The following is a 23,277-nucleotide window of genomic DNA, read 5'->3' as shown; positions in this document are numbered from 1 at the left end:
GAAAGTAAAAAAAAAAAAAAAAAAAAAAAAAAAATTGCGTCAGCCCCAGCACCTCTTTCATTGCAAATTAAGTACTGGTTCTGAGGCAGGGACGGGATGGGGGTGGGGGTATGGCCAAGGTGAGGGTAATCCTGAAGGCTGCCCTAAGTTGTGTCCCTGATGGGTTTTGAAGAACACAATCACTGGGATACAGGTCTGCCTAGCTTATGCCCCATCACATTTTACACCCAACACATTTTGGGCTGCTGCAGAGACAGCACAGAGGCGGCAGAGCCCGATTTGTGCCTGGCACAGGGCCCCTCAACAGTGGGGATATGCACTGACAGGCCTTACTCCTGTGCTGTCACAAGGGGAATGATAAACTGAGTCTTCTGTTAATAATGATGTGAATCTGACCCTCTGGTTTGACTATCCTAGCTGATTGAAATGCAAATGGGGGAAATGTGGCATCAATAGTGAAAAGTAAATTAGTCAGTGCTGAACCAATGCTACAGCATGCTGTTAGGATGTGCTGTGCTCCTTACCTGCTAACATTTGAGAGCTACAAAAAGGGATACATGAAAAGAAAAATAGGGACATTCTTTTAAATGCCATTGAAATTATGGAAGAGTCTTGTAGCATTTAGAAGGGATGAAACCAACAGAATCTTTACAGACCTTTAGTTAGGGATCCAAAGAAAAAATTCAAAAAAGTTATAGAATTTAATAGAGAGTGAGGTTTTTCTGTGTTTTTTTTTTTTTGAACTATCCTGTAGAATTCTATAGCAGGGATATAATTAGGGCCTGTAACAGGGTCCTCTGCCCGCCCCTCTTCCTGGGGCCCGCTGACTGCCCCAATAAAGCTTCCTGTTATGCAGCACCTTTGACTTTATTTACACACACAGTTCTCCCACCACCAGTGTTGAGCTATGTACAAGGCTTACAGGGTTAGTTCCCTCCTTTCCAAGCAATCAGCCCACAGCCAGAAGACTGCCCATTCTCCTGGTAGCCCCCCTTCATACTAGCTCCCAGCCCTCATAACTACTGGCTTGTCAGGCCCACAGGTGGAGCCAATCCCCAGGCCAGGAATCATGCCTGTTACACCAGTCCGAATCTATTCCTCTTGATTGGAGCTGGCTGAGCAGGAGCTAATTAGGTGCTTTTGCAGCAGCACCCTGCTACAGGGCCCTACCAAATTCACAGCCATGAAAAACGCATCATGGACTGTGAAATCTGGTGTCGTCCCCCCACTCCCCGGTGAAGTCTGGTCTTTTGTGTGCTTTTACCCTATACTATACAGATTTCATGGGGGAGACCACCGTTTCTCAAATGAAGGGTCCTGACCCAAAAGGGAGTTGCAGGGGGGTCACAATACCGCCACCCTTACTTCTGAGCTGCCTTCAGTGCTGGGTGGCTGGAGACCAGCGGCTGTTGGCTGGGAGCCTAGGTCTGAAGGCAGAACCGCTGCCAGAACAGCGCAGAAGGAAAGGTGGCAAATACCATACCAGGCCATCCTTACTTCCGCGCTGCTGCTAGGGGCAGCTCTGCCTTCAGAGCTGGGTTTCCGGCCAGTCCTGCCGCTCTCTAGCTGCCCAGCTCTGAAAGCACGGCCACCACCAGCAGCAGCACAGAAGTAAGGGTAGTAGTACTTCAACCCTCCCCCGCCCCCTGCAATAACCTTGCGACCCCCCCCCAACTCCTTTTTGAGTCAGGACCCCTACAATTATACCACCGTGAAATTTTAGATTTAAATAGCTGAAATCATGAAATTTATGATTTTTAAAATCCTATGACTGTGGAATTAACCAAAATGGACCATGAATTTAGTAGGGGCCTAGATATAATTCACTATCAAAGTCTATAGAAAGTTTATAGTTTCTATTAACTCTATAGGGGTTCTATAGTGGTTTGGAATAATAGAGTGAAAAAACCCTATACTTTGTGCTACAAGTAGGGCCTGTAGGGACAGCTGGCATGTGTGTTAGTTGCCGGGGTGCCACTTCTTGCTTGAATTGTCCAACAGAGGTTGTAACCACTTGTAAAGCCTATGATAATTTTGGCAAAAATAGGCCCTACACCAAATTCTAGCTTGGGTAACTGCATTCTGCCTCTAAATCCTCTCTCCAGTTTAAACTGGATACAGTTGACTTCATATTTTATCGTTACATGGTTATGTAGTGTGTTAACTAGTTGCTGTGTTTCACTCCAGACATGGCTGCATTTCACTGAAGGTGAAGGAATTCCTGTATGTTTAGGATTAAATTCCATACTCTTTAATCAAGCAGAGACACCCACTGACTTTGCTGTGAGCTTTCCTTCAATTAAGAACCAGTTAGTTAAATTCTTTGGGATGAAAGGTACAATAGGAATGCTAAATGATCATTAACCTGTAGCTTTGGCGAGATTAGGGGCTGCTTTTGTAGCTAGACCACAGTATCTACTCGACCTATTTAGATTTAGATAGTGTATGTAGCCTACTGGGAGCCATTCAGAGCTGTATTCAGTTTTATTTCCCCCTATTAATGAGTCACTATTTGGAGAAAGCACAGGAAAGAAGGATGGGCTATAGCCACGCTACTTGCAGAGACAACCCACCAAGTATAAATTGCAGAGGCGGGTCAGGGCACCAGGGATGTTCCTTTGACCCATGTAATGAATGGTGAAGCTCACTAATGAGGAAATGGTTCTTGCAAATGCAAAAGGGGTGGCAGGGTAGGCTGGGGGAGATCAAAGGTCTTTGTTTCCTGGTCAGAGCTGTCCAGTTAACCCCATGAATGCCAAAGATCAAAGTTCCTGTTAAAGAAACCAGCAGCTTATGAGTCAAAAAAAATTAATGATTCTGCTCACTGTCAAATCTCTTTTCTGGCCGTGAAGATGCAGGAGCTGGAGCAGAGAGTAGTCGAGGCAGAGCAGAGGGCTGAGAATGCAGAAAAACAGGTAAGAGGTTCTCCAACACTGACACTGTTATGAACCCAGCAAGCCTGCGCTCTTAAGTCTCCAAACCACTGTAGAGAGAGCACCCAACATTATGGAGCCTCACTGGTGAGACACTTATTACAGAGCAATGAATTAATATTTCTGGTCCTGCCCCACTATCCTCCTGCCTGAGTTTCAAGGGTGGCCCTAAAGGAGTTAAGCCCAACACATGACACCTGCATTTCAGTTCTGCAACCAAAATAGTTGAAGAATCCTGCAGAGAAGCTGCACCTTTACCTACAGATCTGTGGCATGGAGGCAGATAAGCCAATGGAGTGACTAACTGTCACATAGTATGTCACACTGGACCACAGAATAACAGCGGGCTATTGCAGATCAAGATTGAAGTGCAATGTTGGAGCACCATAGAGGCTGTAAAACACAGTGCAATACACAGGAATGCTGTTGTGAGACTGACTTATTTCCTGGCCCCAATCCCATGACATTGCTCAAGATTACAAGATATCATATACCTATGTCACGTTGCATGGGGGTCAGTATCCACTGGTTCCTGTTTTAGGGGCCTCAGAGTGGAATAGCTGGTGCTACCACAGTTCAGGATTGAAGTACATTGGCATAGCTTTTAGAGGGAAGCTTGCATTGCCCCAGGAGCATCGTCTCCTCTCTTCCAGGAGCCCCATATCACTCCAGAGAAGTAACAAAATAGCTTAAATTCCAGTCCCATTAGCCCTCATGTGGGATTCTCTGACCCTGGTACAGTTTTTCCAATGTGAAAGCAAGTGTACTATGAAATATAAACAAGCAACATCTCAACTAGAAACATCCCAACCCCCAATAAAATTATACTGTGTGTGAAGTTAACAACGAGCTGGTCCTCATGCAAAATGTCTGGGTTGCTGGCACCATGCTATCAGAGGTTCCTCTCCTCCCCCTGCTCCCTGTGAACAGCTCATTGTTGAATGCTGAGATGATAATGGCAGAAGTGAGTGGGCAGCGGATTAGGAAAGGATTGAGCATGGGACTGTAACACAGGTCAGTGGGTGAGACAGGCAGAGACATTGTAGCTATTGCTATTGTTGAGGTCACTAGACCACCTGGTGACTTAATTAAAAGGTAATGGCCTTGATTCAGCCTTGCTGACACAGAGGTGGCAATTGCACCCCCTGAACCAGCAGAGCGATGGCATTTACCTCTCCTCTCCAGGTGTTCTGCCAGGACAGCATTGTTTTACATTCCAGCCAAGGCTCTGTAGGAAACCTACTAACAGAGGCTGAACCTTCCAGCCGATTCTTCCCACTTTCTGGGAAAAACAAGCCAGTTCTGTACTTCTGGCAGAGTGAAGATTCTTCAGGTTGGTGGTGTGTGCCACTGTGACTGACCCTTACCATAGCACACTTTCCACCAGCGAAAGGCCTGCAGCCCAGGCTGTACTGCCATACATGGGCAGAACCCAGGGGAGTGACTTGGGCCCCAAAAGTTGCTGCCTTTCCAACAGCACCACCCATATCAATATCGAGAGAGAAGCGGCTTTTCAGTAGAAATGCTTTAATTACATCCAACAGCTTTAGGAAGTGGAGCTGCCCTTCCCACAAACAGGTATATTCTGGGTGAATAAGAAGCATTTGGCAAATGAAAGGGCTCCCCATGGAGTTTAGAGTCTTTTGTTTTCTTTCACCCCGTGAAACTGGCTGTTTGGATTGCTAATTCAATGGGCTCCCACAGCTGCCATCCTCAATTAAAGAAACCACATGTCTGCAGTCCCTACTCTGAGCCTCCAGCACAGAGTCAGCACTCGGGCATCAGACACACACACAAAAAACATCCGACTCAGTGAGCTTAGCTTTCTGGCGGGGATGGCAGGTGCCTGCCTTTCTGATTCAGTGCAAGGGAGAAGCGGTTTGCTTCTCTCTGTCTAATGCAGACAGACAAGGGGACAAAACACAGCTTCTGCAAGTCTGAGGTGAGGGCTGCCCAATGGAGCATAAGCTGCTCTCTCATGCAGAATCTGTGAAGCAACCTGGTCATTGCCAGCACTCTGCCATGCTGGCCCTAAGCCTCTGTCAAGACAGAATGGCATTTGGGAAGAGCTGGTTTGAGAATTGTTCGCAACTCAAGTCTTACTGACAAGACAATGGTACCGGGTATTTGACACTCATTACGTTTTGTAATTACCAGGCTGAGTTAAGTTGAAGGAGGTCAGTTTGTCATTGGTAAGGAACTTTACTATCTAGCAAAACAAGTTCTTTATAGAATCTTCCATACAAACTAGACTCAGGCACTTCACAGGGTTAGACGATGATGATAACAGTGGGAATTAGGAAATAGGCTTGGGAAAGAAAGTAGTAGTAGTAGTCTCAGAGGGTTGCAAAGAAAACTCAGATTCTAGAGCACTAAAACTTTGTAATACAAAAGAATTCCCACCTGTTCACATGAACTAGTGTTGGCATCCTGCTGGACCTCAGCCGGATTTGACATTGTTGACCATGAGATTCTGCCATCTCACCTGAGAGAGACAGTAGAAGTCCAGGGTAATGTGCTAGAATGGTCTGAGCCAGGGGTGGGCAAACTTTTTGGCCTGAGGGCCACATCTGGGTATGGAAATTGTATGGCGGGCCGTGAATGCTCACGAAATTGGGGGTTGGGGTTTGGGAGGGGGTAAGGGCTCCATCTGGGAGTGCAGGTTCTGGGGTGGGGCCATAAATGAGGAGTTCAGGGTGCGGGAGAGGGCTCCAGGCTGGGGCAGGGGTGAGGGGGGTGTGAGGGCTCCGGCTGGGGGTGTGGGCTCTGGGGTGGGGCTGGGGATGAGGGGTTTGGGGTGTAGAAGGGTGCTCCGGGCTGGAACCAAGGGGTTTGGAGGGTGGGAGGAGGATCAGAGCTGGGGCAGGGGGTTGGGGCATGGGAGGACGTCAGGGGTGCAGGCTCTGTGCGGCACTTACCTCAAGCAGCTCTTGGAAGCAGTGGCATGTCCCCCCTCCAGCTCCTACACATAGGCATGGCCAGGTGGCTCTACGCGCTGTCCTGTCCGCAGGTGCCGCCCCTGCAGCTCCCATTGACCGTGGTTCCTGGCCAATGGGAGCTGCGGGGGTGGAGCTTAGGGTGGGGACAGCATGCGGAAACCCCTGGCTGCCCCTACATGTAGGAGCCAGAGCGGGTACATGCCACTCCTTCCAGGAGCCATGGCACACATGGAGCAGGGCAAGCCCCCAATCCCACTCCCTGGCGGGAGCTCAAGGGCTGAATGTGGCCCACGGGGCATAGTTTTTCCAACCCTGGTCTGAGCCCTTCCTGCAATGTCACTCCCAACAAGCAGTGATGAGGAAATTGCACCCCTTACTGGTGGAGTTCCACAAGGATCAATTTACTCTCTGATCTTTTTCCACATCTATATGCACCCACTAAGTGAACTGGTCAGATGACACAGACTCAAGTGCCAGCAATTTTCAGATAATACTTGTCATTTACCATGTACAACCACACCACTACCACCAAGGTGGCCCAGTGCTTGTGTGAGATCAGCTTTTAAATTAATACCAGTTGGCTAAAGCTAAACCCAAGCAAGGCAGAGGTGATGCTGGTGGGCAGAGGAAAGTATTCTGAAGGACTTGCAGCCCTGCTGCAGTCTCTGGTCATTGAAGACACGTGCCTACAATTGGTCAGTTCAGTCCGTAGCCTAGGTGTACTCTGATTTCTCTCACATAGCAGCATCTGCAAGTTACATTTTTACCATCTACACTCGGCTAGAAAATTCCATCCCATTCTGGTGGACAAAGATCAGGCCTCAGTTATTCACTCATTCATCACCTCTTAGATGGTTTATAGCAATGCCTGGGCATGAAGTCTTCCGCACGGCAGAATGCACTGTTGTCTTCTGCATAACTCCAGCTACTGCAAAATGCAGTGTTTGTCTTCTCAGCAACACAGGCTATGGCAAACATATCAGACCTGTGTTCCACTAGCTAAAGTGGCTTCCAATAGACTTATCAAATTAAGTTCAAGGTCTGTCCTTATCTTCAAAGCACTCCATGACCTGGGCCCAAGATACCCACAAGGATCATCTAAAGCTGCAGGATGGAGACTGTGGTCAACAACTCTGCTCCACTGGGACAATGGAACTCTTAACAAGAGTAAAGCTCATCTGTGCAGGAGACAGAATTTTCTTTGGTGGTCAGCCTAAGACTGTCTCATGAACTACCCAGGAACTAGGGACCATCACAAACCTCACCACTTTCCACTCCAAGTGCAGGGTGCATTATTTTGACCTTGCCTTCTCTAATATAAACATGTAGCTGCAGATAGTTATATTTAAAACACTCCCCCTCCCTCAAAACAAGACACTTCACTGCACATGCTTCTCCCTCTCGGGAGAGGATGAGAGAGCACACACACAAGTGTTAGGTGGCTTAATGCACTACTAGAAGGCCATCAAATACTACAGTGATAAGCATGGTATAAAAACCTACATAAAGTAGAATAGAAGGGAGCCCAAAGGGAGGCAAGGCTCTGATGGGTTTCAGCATTTTTACCACTGTGTTAGTTAGCAGGTTTAACCTGCACAGTTGGAAAACCACCAGAAGCTGTCAAAGCTTTGTCTAAACTAGGGGTCATAGCAGTGGGAGTTTTTTGGTAAGTTTCCCCAGTGTAGTTACAACACAAAGGCTTTGAAGAGGACAACTAGGATCTTGAAGTATTGAATCTGGTATTAATGGGGGTAAATAATTCAATATGGTATTCGCTGTAGTCAATGTAGAGAGCCCTGCCTTTCTATATAATGTAGGGTATTTATATGGCCTCCCTATTACCACAGATTGTGAGGTGCTCAGATACAAACTTGTATCTTCTCTTGTTTCTCATTGCCTTTCACCCTGTCCCCCAATGATGCCAGTGGCAATGTCAGAACTGAACACACTGCATTTGAAAATAAAATTAATTGCAGAGTACCTTAGGCCTGTAAGAGTGTTTTTTCAAAGGTCAGATTTTTCTTTCTTTCCCTCCATCATAAAGATGAGCCCCCATTCAGAGTGGTTACCACTAAAGAAACTCATGCCATCACATTCAGTTTTCATTAACTCCACCACTACCACCACCACCCATGGTCATTACAATGAAAGTGTGAGGGTATCTTTCAGGTCAGAGAAATGGAAGAGAAGGTGAAACTGGCCAATATGAAAACCAGCGAATCAGAGAGTACCCTATACAGAAAATACCAGGAGCTGCTGGGCACAGTGCAAGGAAAGGATGATCTGATCGGCAGACTGGAAATGCAGCTGGAGAAACAGGTAAAGCCACCTTCCACTGGGAGATCTGTAGCATGCATGGGCCAGTGGGACTGTAGGTAACGTATGGTGCAAGGCTTTGCTTATCTCTCTAGCATCCATGTGCTTTCATCTATGCCAGCCTATGAAGGGAAACAATCTCCTTCTGGCTGGTAGGGTGAGCCGAGTCTTTAGTACAATGGTTCTCTGATCAAAGCAAGATTCCTCTCCTGCCAAGAGAAAAGGAGTACTTGTGGCACCTTAGAGACTAACCAATTTATTTGAGCATAAGCTTTCGTGAGCTACAGCTCACTTCATCGGATGCATACTGTGGAAAGTATAGAAGATCTTTTTATGCTTTGTGTGCATAAAAAGATCTTCTATACTTTCCACAGTATGCATCCGATGAAGTGAGCTGTAGCTCACGAAAGCTTATGCTCAAATAAATTGGTTAGTCTCTGAGGTGCCACAAGTACTCCTTTTCTTTTTGCGAATACAGACTAACACGGCTGTTACTCTGAAACCTGTCTCCTGCCAAGGAGAAATACAGGAATCCAAATAGACAAAACCAAAGTCAAATCTGCCCCCATTTAAGTTTGGGCTGATGGTGATTCATAATGGGATGTGAAAATGCTTTATTGGGATCACTGGTTTAAATTCAGACTAGATTGGGAGAGTGGACATCTCAGACTGAAAACAGCCTTTGACATCCTGGTTGTCTATATGATTCAATTCTTAAGTGTAGAGATTTTAGTGGTTTCGGGGTGTGGTAATAGGATACTGAGTCTCTTACCATTATGTCTTTGATCTGAATCTAGTCTGGGTCATTACAATTTGATTGATGTTCAAAGGCCTATGTAAAATGCATTATATAAGATTTGCCAGGTCTTATCAAACCACTGGTCAATCAAGTCTGAAATCTCATCTCCAGCAGAGGCTGGCACCTGATGCTTCAGAGGAAGGCAAATAAGTAGAGTAATACACATTGCAAATGTTACAATGCTGTACTCAAGGGGGGAAAGGGAGAGAATCCTACCTCCCTGACATGAAGCATGAGATTTGATAACATTTGTAGTTAAGCATATTAAAGTAAGAGTCATTATTTGGTCATAGAATTATCCAGGACTATTTAAATCCAGAAACAGTATCTGAACTAGATGTGCTGCTGTGGCATTGAGTTGAATAGAGCAATTAAAACAATGAAGTAGCAGATTTATTTTTATTTGTTGTATCTGTACGTGCCAATGATTGAGTGAACCCTTTATTCTCTTACTTTGTGAGAGTGCAAAAAGGAGGCGAGTGATCATTTTTACTATCCTTAGTTTCTAATGAACTAGACTCCATGTTACAAAAGCCTCCAGCAGATTTGGCACAAAACCACTATCACAATTGTCACCTTTGTTGTCAGCCTCAGTAGAGAGGCCAATGGCTGAAGGAGCCAGGGAGACTGAACTTCTCCCTCTTGCTCGTAGGCTTGGTTTCTCCTTGTAAGGTATCTAAGCTATTTTTGGAGTGGGGAAGCTTGCTCTGCCACCACCCATGCTATACCTGATCTGAGGCTAAATAGAGGCCTTCACTTTCCAGCAGTATCAGTCTAGCATCTTTCAGCAGCAAATTCCCTTAAGAAGGGAAAAAGAGAAAAATGACATAACCGCAAAGCTGATGGCATGGTGTCATTACCCTGGCAATCACTTGGGAACAATACTCCCTGTTTGATTTCTCAAACATTACTCTTCGTAATATTATTGTAGCACCTAGGAGACCTGGTCAGGAACCTATGCTAGGCACGGTACACACACAGAACATACCTGTAAAATCCTCCTTGAGTTTCCCCTCATGGCAGGAAGATGCCCCGTAGGCACCCTGACTCAATTCCCCCTTCCCTCCCAGGGTCCCTCCAAACATTTCAGTGCTGTCTTGGGCTGAGAACACTTTTGTCACAGGATAGTTTTTGATTAAGCACATCTCAAAGGCATAAACTAGAGCCTCTGGCTCTGCTGCCTTTTGTCACTTTTGACTCTTCTTCAGTCCCCAATCTTCCTTCAAATAGAAGGTTGCTGGGCTTATCCCCATCATCTCCTGATAAAGTTTAGAGGCTCAACCAAAGCTCCAGAGTCTCCATCTGTCTGCTTTTGGCCTGTCTCTCTTCCTTCCAACTCCCAGGCCTCCTTATATCTCCTGACCCCAAATGCTACCTCATCCCCTAATCAGTGGTAGCTAGGATACACCAGTTCAGTCACAGGAGTCTCCCTAAAAAGGGGCTCAGTCACCCTGTGACAATATACCACCTATAGACAGACCAGTGCTCCCTGGGTGTCCAGTCTCAGGTTTTGGGCCTGTTGTCCCCGATTATATTACTTTGACTTTGGTTTCTCAGTGAGAGCAACAGCTGTGTGTCACAGGGACCTTGATGGGATTTCAGGCTTTCAAAGTAACCATCCTTCCTAAACCTCCAACTCTAACACCTGCCCTCTAAGCTCCAGATAGAACTATTGACATTTATAGAATTCTCTTCATTCAGAAGGACTGCAAAACATTTTACAAGGTACACACAGGAATTGTTTAATTCTCCACTGACATGTAGCCACCAATTGGGTGGAAAACTACAGCTATTTAACACCGCAGAGCAACATTACATAATAATGTAGGATAAGAGGAGTAGAAGACTATGTACAAATGAAACTCTGGGAGGCAGAATGTAATTGCTCAAGATGGAATTAGGCCAAGATTCAACAGGGCCCCAAAACAGATACCCTGGAATTGTTAGCCTAAATTTTCAAAAATGGCTCAAGTGGATCTTGAAATCACCAGACACCTTAAAGGGGCCTGATATCAGAGGCCAGGTGAGCATTAATATCTAACTACACTTTAGTCCTGGGACCACGTCACTGAATGGAAGTTCCAGTTTATAAGCCACTACTGCTACATTAACCCACTAAGAACATCATGACCATGTTCCCATAATACATTTAATCCTCTCTTTGCCACAGAAGCAGTTGAGGGCTGAGGAAGCTAAAATTGTTCAAGACAAAGCTGCCAAGATCAAGGAATGGGTAACATTTAAGCTAAGAGAGGTGAGTCTCCAGCCTGTTGTTAGCTTCTGTGGTGTGCAGTTGGGAGTGGTGATTCTATATGTTGCTGGAGTTGTAAATCGAGCACTTTGTATGGACAATAAAAGCAAGATATTATTACTCCTGGGGGAATTCTGTACCACTGCCTCATGCCAACAGGCAGGATGGGTTCTCCAAAGTCACTGACAAAATTTGGTCACTCCAAGGCATAGCTGTTGTGCCACCCAGTTAACTAACCAGCCATCGGACTGGAGTGTGGGTGATATCTACGTACAGAAACTCTTTATGTCAGGTCTCTTCTTGCACTGAGTGAAACTTTTAATGTTGTCTTAAATGCTCGTATTCTTCTACACTGGCTTACTCCTGTGGGAATTCAACGCCACTGCACAGGCGCATACTTAATGGGCCATGCATATCTTTAATTTTTTGCACAGAAAAAAGCTTCTGCCAGAAAGTTGCTGCAGTTCCACCTTTTGCCCACAAGAGGGCACTATGGTGTTAGAACAGAGCAGCCTCAGCAGAAAATAACTTCAGCTGGAAAAAGAAAAGGAGTACTTGTGGCACCTTAGAGACTAACCAATTTATTTGAGCATAAGCTTTCGTGAGCTACAGCTCACTTCCGATGAATTGGTTAGTCTCTAAGGTGCCACAAGTACTCCTTTTCTTTTTGCGAATACAGACTAACGCGGCTGTTACTCTGAAACCTGTCATTCAGCTGGAAAGTTGCTGTAGTTCCGCCTTTTTCCCACCAGATGGTGCTGTGGTGATAGAACAGAGCTACAGCTCCTGGCCAGCTAGGGAAGAGAAAAAGCCTGCCTTATTCACAGTGCCTGTGGGGCTAGGAATGGAGAAAGGGGCTATGGGGAGACAGACAGTGTGGGGCTGCTGGAGAGTCAGAGGGGGGCTCATAAGGGCTAGTGTGGGAGGACAGACTGGGGCAGGGGCTGAATGAGAGTAGAGGCTCAGGGCCACTGCGGGGAGGGAGGTGCAGGGCCACATGGGGATGGGGAGAATGGCTGTCTGAGTGGGAGTGGAGGGACACATGAGGGTCTTTTTTGTCATCTGTATTGTTACAGACATACTTGGTGACAGGTATTTTGAAATAAATGACCAAAAATAATTGAAACGTGGTATGATTATATTGTGTTATTTTGACAAAATATGCAGAATTTTTCAGAATTTGAAAATATTGTGTGCAGAATTTTTAATTTTTTGGTACAGAATTTCCCCAGGAGTAAAGATATTCACTGCCACAAAGGAGTTAATGTTTGCCACAGCACACAACTCATGATGCAGGGGCAGATCCTCTGTCCTTGACTTAGGACAATTTACTGATTTGGGCAAAGTTTGCCTAATGCAGTAAACTGGTGCTGAGTTGCCATGATCAGATTTCCACCTCCAAGAACCAGAATTTGAAGTAAATTGTTCTCTCATTTAGAGGAAGCAAAAGACTTCCCCACGATCACCCTCTCCTGTGAATCCTGAGATGCAGTTCCCGTCATTCCTCCCGAGGCAGCACCTGGCACATAGCCATTTTATTTCCTGCTATTCCTTAAAGTTACTAACTCTGTGTGACACTGTTTTCCTCCAACATGGCATTCCCTCATGTCTGCCCTTCCCCTCTCTTCCAAACCCGTCTCAGCTCCTGGGGCTTTACCTCATTCCAATGCCCACTGAAGTCAATGGGATTCTTTCCACTGACTTCAGTGCGCACTGGATCAGGTTCCTGCTGTCTCATCTCAAAGCACTTTTTAAAAGACTCAGTAACTCTTTACTCCTTGGATTGAGGCCACACACACATCTCCAAACTTTGGATTTCTCAATTTGTTTCAGGAAGGAAGTTGTTAGCATGGCGCTTTACACCTATAAGTGGTTCAGGGATTCTTTATGTAAACCCTGTGTTTGGGTGAGAGTCCCCAGTCTCTTTAGTACTGCCTGGATTATTCGCTGTGATGTGTTTCTTTCCCCTCCCTTGAATATGTATTTGTGAGGGTTAACTTCATGTCTTCCCCACCCAGTCCCTCCTGGCACAGGGGGGATCCCATTACATTGTGTGCAAGAGGAAGGAAAGCTGACACTCCCAAGTAATAGTAGTTTAGCTGTCTCTTTCATACCAATTGTTTTCCAAAATATTTTACAGGTAAATTATAAATAATAGCAGTGAGAGAAATGATGGGGCCTATGCAGGGGAGAAGAAAGGTGCTTTCCAAGGATATTTGGGAAGAATGGGTAGGTGCAGAAGGGCTATTCCAACTGGCAGAAGCTGCTGCCGAGAAGGGCTTCAGAGCTTAAAGTTAAATTTATCTGTTCTTTTTCTTGTTCTTATTTTGACACTTAATTGCAGTCAGAGACCTAAACACTTCTTGATGTTGGGGAGAGTGTTTAAATAATTTTTTTCAGTTTTTATTATTGTTTCATAGCTTGAGCTAGGAAATTACCACCTGAAAAACTGTAATCAGAGGCTGACAGAGCAAATTGAAGCCCTTCAAGATGCATTACAAGGTAAATATGTTCATTTTGGAATTGTAACCTAGTAACCAGCTGAGGACTGGTAGTCAGGAATCATGGGTGCTGCCATAGATTAGTAAGTATGACTTGGGCAAGTGGCATAACCTCTGTTACTTAATTTGCCCATTTTTGAAATGTGAACAATAATGCTGACCTGTGAGGCTTAATTATATCAAAGTTTGTAAAACCATCTGGATGGAAGAAGCTATAGACGGCAAGTTGCTTTTATCCTAACAATGCTCCTTATTTGGTTCCAGTGGGGATTGAATCTTGGACCTCTGGTTTAGGAGGCTGCGACTGCTTCCAAGCTAATGGGCCTGGCTGGTCCTTTTGCTCAGGGAGTCAAGGCTGTCATTGGCAAAACCTTCATTGACTTCAGTAGTGCAAGATCAAGTCCTTGATGAATTTCACTATACTTCCTCCCTGGGTAGAGGCATCCACATTGCCAGAGAGTCACCATCACAAGAGGCACTATTGGACTTCTTGTTGACATGTTACCAGAGTGGAAGTAAGGACTGACTGAGCCAAGAAGACTGAACTCTCTCCATTGCTCTGGGGGAGGGAGGAGAGTGTTCCCTCTGGCACAAGGTTGAGGCATTTTGGCAGATAAGGAAGAAGCTTACGTTGCCTATGCCTTTGCTGTACCTGTTCCATAGGTGCTGGAACTAGGGGTGCTACTGCACCCCCTGGCTTGAAGTGGTTTCCATTATATACAGGGTTTACAGTTTGGTTCAGTGGCTCTCAGCACCCCCACTATACACATTTTTCCAGCACCGCTGACCTTTTCTGTGGCTAAAGAGAAGACTTTCTTCTCTAGGACTGTGAATCCAGCACCTTTCATCAGAATATAATTCACTGTTAAAAGGAGGGAGTTTCCTTTTCCCCAACTTTCCTAGCCTAAATTGAGTCCATTTAAAAAAAATAAAGTCTAGAAATGGGAGCAGATGACCTAGATTTGCACTAGGCAGATAGGGAGCATTTCTCTCCTGCTAAACTCTTATTCTGGCATGTTTTATGCCTCGCTCCCACCCTTCCAGCACCAGGGAAACCATGCAAAGTTCTCGCCAAATCCCAGCACACTTCTGGTCAGGTGCTTTGCAAGTGGGTTTCTCTCATCCCCTCTGGCTCTGGCTGTTTACACAGACAGAATGACTGGTAAGCTGTGTTAATAATCTAGTATTAAGTGTTCCCTGGATCCCGACCCACTGAACAGCAGACAGCTCAGCACTGCCCACCCAACCCCTACCCCCACCTAATTGCATAGACTCACTTTGCCAGGCTAAATTGAGAGGCCTCAGTAGACCGATAAATCTCCTGCAACCAGCCATGCTGATATTAACAGCTTCATCTACAGGCATCTCCCAACATGCCTGGGATCCTGGAAACATACTATAATATTTCATATGAATGGCTTTTTTGCAGAGTTACACTGATGTCAGGGTTGGGAGAATTTATACAGGGATCATATTAGGACTGGGTGGGTGTCAAAATCAGTTCCTTGTGCCTCTAGGGTCATGCACTGATGGTCCTTGTTCCTTTATATCTAGTAAGAGGACATATATGCCCAGTACAGCACCCTGCCTTCCATCTTCAGGGCTCCTTAAATAAGTCTACCAGTCCAGAGTCCTTAAAATATTCCTCTAATGGGTCTAATTTATGTATATACAATTCAAAAACACTCAGTACTAGTAATCCTTCTCACCCCAGGCCACTCCAACACCCACCCACAGTGTGTCAAACTTAGTCCTGGGTGTTCCCACAGAAGAGGATCCAAGCCTTCCAGCTTCATTCTAGTTCTTCCCTGCTTTTGGGCTAGGCAGGCTACAGTCTTATTCCCCTACTGTCTCAAACTATTCTGCAGCTTCCTCTCCTATTGCCTTGTGCTGCAGACCCAGGTGCCTTCCCTTAAGCCCAGTTGGGCAGCAGGTAATCAGTCACAGCTGCACAGGACTCTGCTCCCTCTCAAAGGGCCAGTCACCCTGTGGTATTTCTCAAGAATGTGGGTTTTAGGCCCAGATTCACAAAGGTACCTAGGGGCCTAAGCCTTAGGTTTAGTCACGTAAGTCCCAGGACTGTTCCATTGTGGATAAACACTTAAACAGTCATTGAGACAGAGAGAGAGAGAGAAAGTGAGAATGGTGGTACAGCCCAGTGGTTAGTGTGCCAATCATTTCTTCATAAGTTGTCCACAGTGGAACAGCTTCAAGAGGAGAGACTGAGGGAACCCCACAAGAGAATATCCGATAGTTCAGTGGTTAGAGACTCCTTTTCAAATCCTTTCTACCCTTCTGGCAGAGAGGGGGGACTCGAACCTGGGTTTCCCATATCTCAGGTCAATGTTCTAATCTTTGGGCTAAAAGTCATAAGGCAGGGGGCAGAACCCTCTCCTCTTTGTCCAGCTGTTCTATGTGGAGTGAGGCAGGAACCTAATTCATTCCTGCAAGAAACATCTTAGGCAGCTAAGCTGCCTGACTTCTGGTGGCTGGTCCCTGTTCATGGATCGCTAAGCAGAGATGGTTGCCTCCCTGCAGCCCAAACTTAGGTGCGGAATGCCTTGAGGGAGGTGGGGCTTTGCACACACCCCTGTCATCGGCATCCCCCATTAGCTAGCTTAGGTGGCACCATGTTTAGCATGCTGGCTTTGTGGATCACATTCTAAGGTGTCTATCTCTCCAATTCATTGTATAAGGACCCTAGGCACTTAACTCAGGCTTTGTGGATTGCAGCATATTCCTGTGATTTTCTAGGAGCCTAAAAGTTAAGTGCCATGACACTCAGCGTTGCAATGCTTAAGTCCCTTTGTGGATCCCACCCTTATTCTCTCCACAATAAGCAATAATTTCCCTTACCCTTTGTCCTCTCCTCCGTCCGTGTGCTCTTTCAATTTGTATTGACCTTGTAAACCCTGCTGGCCGCTGAGCAAGGCTTGTGAAGTCTGTGATACTCAGGCACCATTATCAATTATATCATGTTATTCCTGGATATTCATATATATATAATTTCTATCTAAAGCATCTTGGAATCTGGTTCTTTGGGACAGAAGACACAATATAAATGTCAAGGTTATCAGAAGACCTGAAATGATCCACGTAATTTCCATTCTATTGCAGACCCTACACAAATTTTTCTAGGCTGTCAGGATTTTCCAGAGAAGAGCATCTGACATTATTAGACATATAGGGGTAGGGTGTGGGTTTCTGTCTGAGAAAAGATTAAAAAGATGAGGGGCCAGACCATTTCTTTGGCCCTCCTGGGCGGAAAGGCTGAAACCCTAGCAGATCTGGCCTAGAGAGGTTCAATGAGCAGTTTCCGCACTTCCTTTTCCAAACTCACATAAAGGCATTGTTCAGATCAGGCCCTATACCTAGGGGAGGGATCAGGATGGAGATATGACTGCCCTCTGAGGTGCTATTCCCTCACCAGCTCCACAGGTATTCATTGAAAATTTAATACCAGTCCTGTCATTAGAGTAGCTATGAGCTAATGACTTAAGCACAGTGCTGAGAGACAAGTGCCCTGGGTTCAGTTCAGTTCACAGGACTTGCTGTGTGACCTTGGAGCATATCTCTGCTTATTTCACCAGCTTTGTAAAGCATTTTGGGGTATTAATTTGGCTGACAAGCTCTATATAAATACAAAGTATTATTATTTTTGTCACCATTAACCTACTCATAGTTCCCCTTCATAGTCTAAAACTCACTCTGCATCTCCAGAGGGTAGGATCAGGGTCAGTGACTACTGGATAGTTACAGGATTGTGTGCTCCCATGATGTTCCCATAAAGGCAAGAGGCATTGAGGAAGCCTATGGCCTCCCCATGGATATCCCTGACCTAGGGGGTTTGTAGGCCAAACCTCCTGCTAGTTGAGCAGGGGTACGCCATCCTTCTCCACACCCTCACTGACGCCATTAGAAGGTATCTATAGAGTTCAGATAGTCTCTAAGACTACGCAGTATGGAAGAGAAGAGAAAGAAGTGACAGAGCAGAGGTATTATATAGACATTAAATAAAGGACATTTGGAAGGCCAACCAGGCATTCCTGTTTATCCCATCCTGTAACACAACAACACATGGAATGAAAACATAAACCTAAAAAAGAAAATTCTTATGAACAAACCATATTATACATTTAAGAGACTTGATACCACGGATATTATTGGGGAAAACAGCGTAGAAAGATTTTAAAGGAATTTAGACATTCATATGAATGAAGGTAGCATCTTTAGCTGGTGGTAATAGTTACAAAGGCTCTCAAATCTTCATGGTTCAGGGCATCCACTGATCACCAGCTGGGGATAGAAGTAAATCAAGCCAGATACTCTGCTAGTTTAATGTACTGTAGCTCCACTGAAATCACAGGGGCTATACTGATTTACACTGCTGAGGTTCTGGCCCATTAGCTCACCTGTGACATAATGTTGCATGGGTATATAAGTTACTGTGGGCATTTCTCTTCCCTCTGATCCACTGGGTATTGGCTGCTGTCAGAGAAAGGACACTATTGTAGCTGGACCATTGGTCTGTTCCAAGGAATACGTCTACACTGTATCAGGGAGGTTTCAGAGTAGCAGCCGTGTTAGTCTGTATCCGCAAAAAGAAAAGGAGGACTTGTGGCACCTTAGAGACTAACAAATTTATTTGAGCATAAGCTTTCGTGAGCTACAGCTCACTTCATCGGAACATCCGATGAAGTGAGCTGTAGCTCACGAAAGCTTATGCTCAAATACTGTAATACTCAAATACTATAATCTTTTTACTGTATCTGGGAGTGAGCCTCGCAGCCTGGGTCCATAGGCTTATGTTTGCAGGGTTCATGCTACTGCACTAAAAATACCTATGTAGACATTGCTTTGACGTTGTGATTTGAGCTGCAGCTCAGGCTCTCAAGCCTACCTTCTCCACCCCTGAGACTTGAGAGCCCGAGCCACAACATCTACACAGGTATTTTTAGTCAGTGCTTAATTTGTAATGAAAGAGGTGCCAGGGCTCAAGCAATTAGGTCCTGGGTCTCAAGCAATTTTGTAAATTTAATAACTGATGTGGCAAGCCCACAGGTGCTGGGGCTAAACCCTGGCACAAATTAAACACTGCTTTAGTATGCTAATGCTAGCTCTGCTCATGTAAGTCTGTGGACCTGTGCTGGGAGGATTGCTCCCACATGCAGTGTAGACATACCCCGTGGCTGAAATACATCTGACAGGAACTCATCCTAACAAGCAACACTTTGGACAAAAAACATTTAAATGCCCTAACTATCCTTTTTCTCTCTTTTTAGATCTGACAACCATCCCTCCTATTGAATCTCTTTGGAGCTATAACCCTTTGGTGCCCAGAATGCTATTGTCACCCTTGCTTGAGAAACCAGACCAGAATCCCGTGCTCCTTGGGATGGGTGTCAAACAGGAGTGTCCGGGAAGAGCTGCTAAAGGTGTTCCCCCTACACCAAGTATGATCCTCGTTGATGAAGCCTCCATTGCAGAAGAAGCCAATAAATCATTGCCCTCCCAGAACATGCTCAGGGTCATCCCTGACCCATTGAACTGGAAGCCCTCTGTAGAGAAAGATATGTTCTCTACTGTAATCTCTGACAGTAGCTCAGGGTGCCCTGATCCCACACTACAGGACCCTGCAGTTGAGTCCGCAAGTGTCCTTGAAGCCCTGGCTTTCCAGTCTTCCTTGGGGAGAAACCAGAGCTCTCTTAGCACCTCAGATCAGATGGCATCAGAGCTGGGCAACTCCTCAGATGAGCTGAGTGCCAAGTTCCGCTCCCACAGGCTGGACTCCTCATCCTCAGGGGAGATGATGAGTACCCCTGATGGCTGTCTCCCAACTGCAGAGCCAACACTGGATTTGACATCATTCATTACTTCAACACAGCCAAGCTTTTCAGGGAGGGAATGTGGGCTAGGCAATAGTCTGACTCTCCCAAAAATCCGGACACCCAGCACCCCAAGAGACAGTATCCAGCTAGCAAAGAGACATTACAGCCAACCCCAGCCCGGTGCTGATCGCTTCCATCATGTAATGAGCACAGAGGTTGGCACCTTCCAGCCCATAACAACCTCAACACTCTGCCCTGCACAAGTGGAGGAGACAGACATTGATGATGATGAGCTGCCAGAGAAGATGGAGACAGAAGGATGCCCAGTGGGGGGAAAGGTTGGGATGGGTGTGGCGATTGATCAGCATCCTGATTCAGGCAAAAATGAAGCTGGGAATTCTGAAGCTGGACCACTAGACCCAGGAGGCAAACCTCCCACTCCACCACTGCACAGGTTCCCATCCTGGGTAAGAAACACAGGTGACACTATGGATACTGTTCTGCTCAGCTTTCATCAGTACTTGGGTGCCTCTGTCAATAATGGTTGGGCTTGGGTTGCCTAGATGAAGGCTTATAGTGACCTTTATCTGGGCTGTTTGGCTCCTGGCAACCTTAGTTACTTATGAAGGCAGCCATCTTTATCAAGCCAAATAGTTCCAGATAATGGAAAATACTGTTCACATTGGCAACTTTTATTCTTTTCTTTTCTTTAAAAAAACAAAAGCAAAAGATTTCTGGAAAAAATTCCCACCAAAGAAATATTAATGTTGAGTGATCAAACTCAAAAGTCAAGAAATGCAAATCTACAGTTGAAGGTTCATCATTAATTCTGTCCCCAGGTGAAATTACAAGCCGGATAGGCGGGACGGGGAGAAATAGCACTGGGACAGACTATTGTAGGAGACAGGGTCAGAAGGAACTGTCACCACTAGAGAGTGCTTCCCTCCAGAATCTGAAAAGGAACTCCATATTCCAAAGTCTCAACATTATTTTGCTATCAGCAAAAGTAAAGTGTGGCACTGGCAAAGCATGTGTGTCATCCCCCTCTAGTGTCCAGCCCACATAGAAGATAACAGCCTACAAATATTAGTACCAGTTACTCCATTAGTTTAGCTTAGTACCAGTTAGTTTAAGTGGCAGAGGTCTGTGTGGGGGATCTAAATGTTCCAACCCTGCTGAGGACTCATGTGGGTGTTTATTCACTTTGTTTTTTTAAAAACTCAGGAAACGACACACACAAACTACATTAAAAGAACATTTTTAAGGTTGGAAAGTCAAGCCCTCAAAAGTTAGGAAATGTCAGAATTAAGGTTGCCTGAGCAACCTTAATTTGGCCCCCTTATGCATGTGCTTTATGATATAGTCAGCTACGTCTATATCATGAGCGAGGGATGTAATTCCCAGCTTGTGTGCACAACTGGCACTAGCTCTCATTGAGCTACCATGAGGATGTGTACGTGAGCTGGTTATCATGCCCCCAGCTTGTAGTACAGACATAGCCTTTAATTACATAATCACACAGTTTTTTTCACAGGACCCCTTCTTTATCAGTGCACAGAATGAACCTTCTCTGGGGATGAATCAGGGTTGTATTGTGAAAGAGGCTGTTGCCTGTAGGACTCCTGCCTGACTTATTGCAGAATTTGGGAGGTGTGTGGCGAATGAGGCAGGAAGAGAAAGGACAGTCTCATGGTTAAGGCTGTTGAATGCTGCCTTGGAGAACTGGGTTCTGTCTCTGTCTCTGCCACAGAGTTCCTGTGTGATGCTAGTCGAGTCACTTTAAAAAGTGGTCCCCCTAAGGGCGCTATGGAGTGTGGTCCCCCTAGGGGCGGGGCATGGAGGAACATTCAGGGGGTGGAACTTGGTGTGGGGGGGGGCAGGCCAGTCCCTTTGGGGGGCAGGGAGGAAGTGCCCCCAGCCCTGCTCTGCCCCAGTCCCAGCTGCAGCTCCGCTCCACCCCTCTGCCTCCAGCCCCACCCCAGCTTTGCCCTCATTCTCTGTCCACCCCCTGACCAGCACTGCCTCTAGCCCAAGCTCTTCTGCTTAGCCAACTGTGCGGGAATGCAGGGGGCATGTGGAAAGATTGCATTATTGGTAAGGGTGGGCGCCACAGGAAAAGTTTGGGCACCACTGACTTAAACCTAATTTTTCACTGGTGGTCACTGATTGTGCATTCCTCATTTTTGGGGTGCCCAACTTGAGTTGGGTGCCTTGGGGTCTGATTTGCAAAAATACTCAGCACTAACAGCTGCAACTGAAGTCAATGAGAGCTGTGCTTGGAACATATAAAGTGCTATATAATGCTAAGCTCGCTGAAAAATCAGGTCCGAAGTCTCAAGTTGGACACCCAAAATTAATGGACACTTTTAACCTTAATCTCTCTGTGCCTCAGTTTCCCACCTGTAAAATGGGGATAAAACCACCCACTCATCTCACAAGGGTGTTGTGAAGATAAATTAATTAATGTTTGTGAAACTCTCAGATACTGTAGTCATGAGTGCCATAGAATTTCCATAAAGAATTTAATAACTGTCTTCAGGGCCAGATTTGAACGGTGTGTATTAAATAAGGCATCGGGCCACCCAATGAACAATGAGGAGAAACCAAATTATTGAATAGTTACTCATTCAATGAGTACAGTTCGTGCTGTGCACTGAATGAGGCAGGGCTCCTATGGAAAAAATAGTATGTGCTCATGTAATTAAAGAGCGTATTATAATGCATATGCATATGGTTAACCTGAATATTGGCATATCCTAAATTTTGAGTGCTTGATTTTCATGTAGTTTTTTATGTGTAATATTATATATTATTTGACAATGTTTAATTATACAGCGATAGCGCTTTTCAGGAATAAGCGTGAGGATGCAGAATTAAGGATTATCTTCCAATCTTAACTCTGTGTTTGCCCACTTTTGACTGCTTGATTTCTCAAGCTTAATGTTGCATTAGTGTCAGATTTTTTTCCAATGGAATTTGTGTCATTTGTGAAGCTCTTTGAAATCTTTAGAGAGGAAATGCCATATGTTATGGTAACTCAGACCAAGGCTTGTTCAAATAATTCCAGCCATTGCCTCCATTCCCATGGCAAAGAATGGGAATTTTTCACAGATGTTCACTTTAGATCTTTTTTTAGTACATTTTAATGCATTTTGCATAGCAATGAAACCAGCATTTCTAAATTATTATTTAAACTGATGATTGAGTATAGATGGCCCAGCTTGAGGATGTAATCTCTGTAGCACTACCAGCAATTCAGCTGTGATTCAGGGGGGTGGGACTGGATATCACAACTACAGCTCCCTTCCAACCACCATGCAGTGGGATGGATCAGTTTCTCCTTAGAGATTCTTTCCTTAATGGATGCGGTTGCCAGTCAGGACAAAAATGGGACGTGAGGCCATTAGATCTGAACAAATGAAATAGTTCAGTTGACTTACAATTTGATTTTTATATTCTGGTGCTTTTTCTGACCATCACCCTGTGCAATGCTATTGTTCCAGGAGAGTCGGATCTATGCAGTAGCCAAGTCTGGCATGAGGCTGTCGGAGGTGGCCCTCGGGACTGACTCTTCCAGCCAGAGTAAGTTCGAGATAAGATCCATCCAGAGAGAGCTTAGGCTGAGGCTGTAGGACATTAGCCTCTGGCTGTTCATGTTTTCTCCTTTTCTTGCCTGTTTTCAAATCAGATCTCACCCTGGCTGTCACCCA

General features: G+C 45.5%; 1 protein-coding gene across 4 annotated transcripts in view; it reads left to right on the top strand.

The window, feature by feature from the left end:
- Positions 1 to 23,277, top strand: part of PLEKHH1 (pleckstrin homology, MyTH4 and FERM domain containing H1) — an 82,491-nt gene that overhangs the window by 20,034 nt on the left and 39,180 nt on the right. For 3 of the 4 annotated variants that reach the window (XM_074955514.1, XM_074955510.1, XM_074955513.1), the window contains exons 3-8: positions 2,853 to 2,915; positions 8,042 to 8,191; positions 11,158 to 11,241; positions 13,659 to 13,740; positions 19,022 to 20,034; positions 23,071 to 23,149. In XM_074955514.1, the coding sequence (XP_074811615.1) occupies positions 2,853 to 2,915; positions 8,042 to 8,191; positions 11,158 to 11,241; positions 13,659 to 13,740; positions 19,022 to 20,034; positions 23,071 to 23,149 (1,471 nt within the window). The remainder of the gene's footprint in view (positions 1 to 2,852; positions 2,916 to 8,041; positions 8,192 to 11,157; positions 11,242 to 13,658; positions 13,741 to 19,021; positions 20,035 to 23,070; positions 23,150 to 23,277) is intronic. The other variant, XM_074955512.1, reaches the window with a different exon arrangement.

Source organism: Natator depressus, chromosome 6 (assembly GCF_965152275.1).
Source record: "Natator depressus isolate rNatDep1 chromosome 6, rNatDep2.hap1, whole genome shotgun sequence".
Taxonomy (NCBI): domain Eukaryota; kingdom Metazoa; phylum Chordata; order Testudines; family Cheloniidae; genus Natator; species Natator depressus.
Note: the sequence above shows the minus strand (reverse complement) of the source record. Positions and strands in the feature narration are given on the sequence as shown.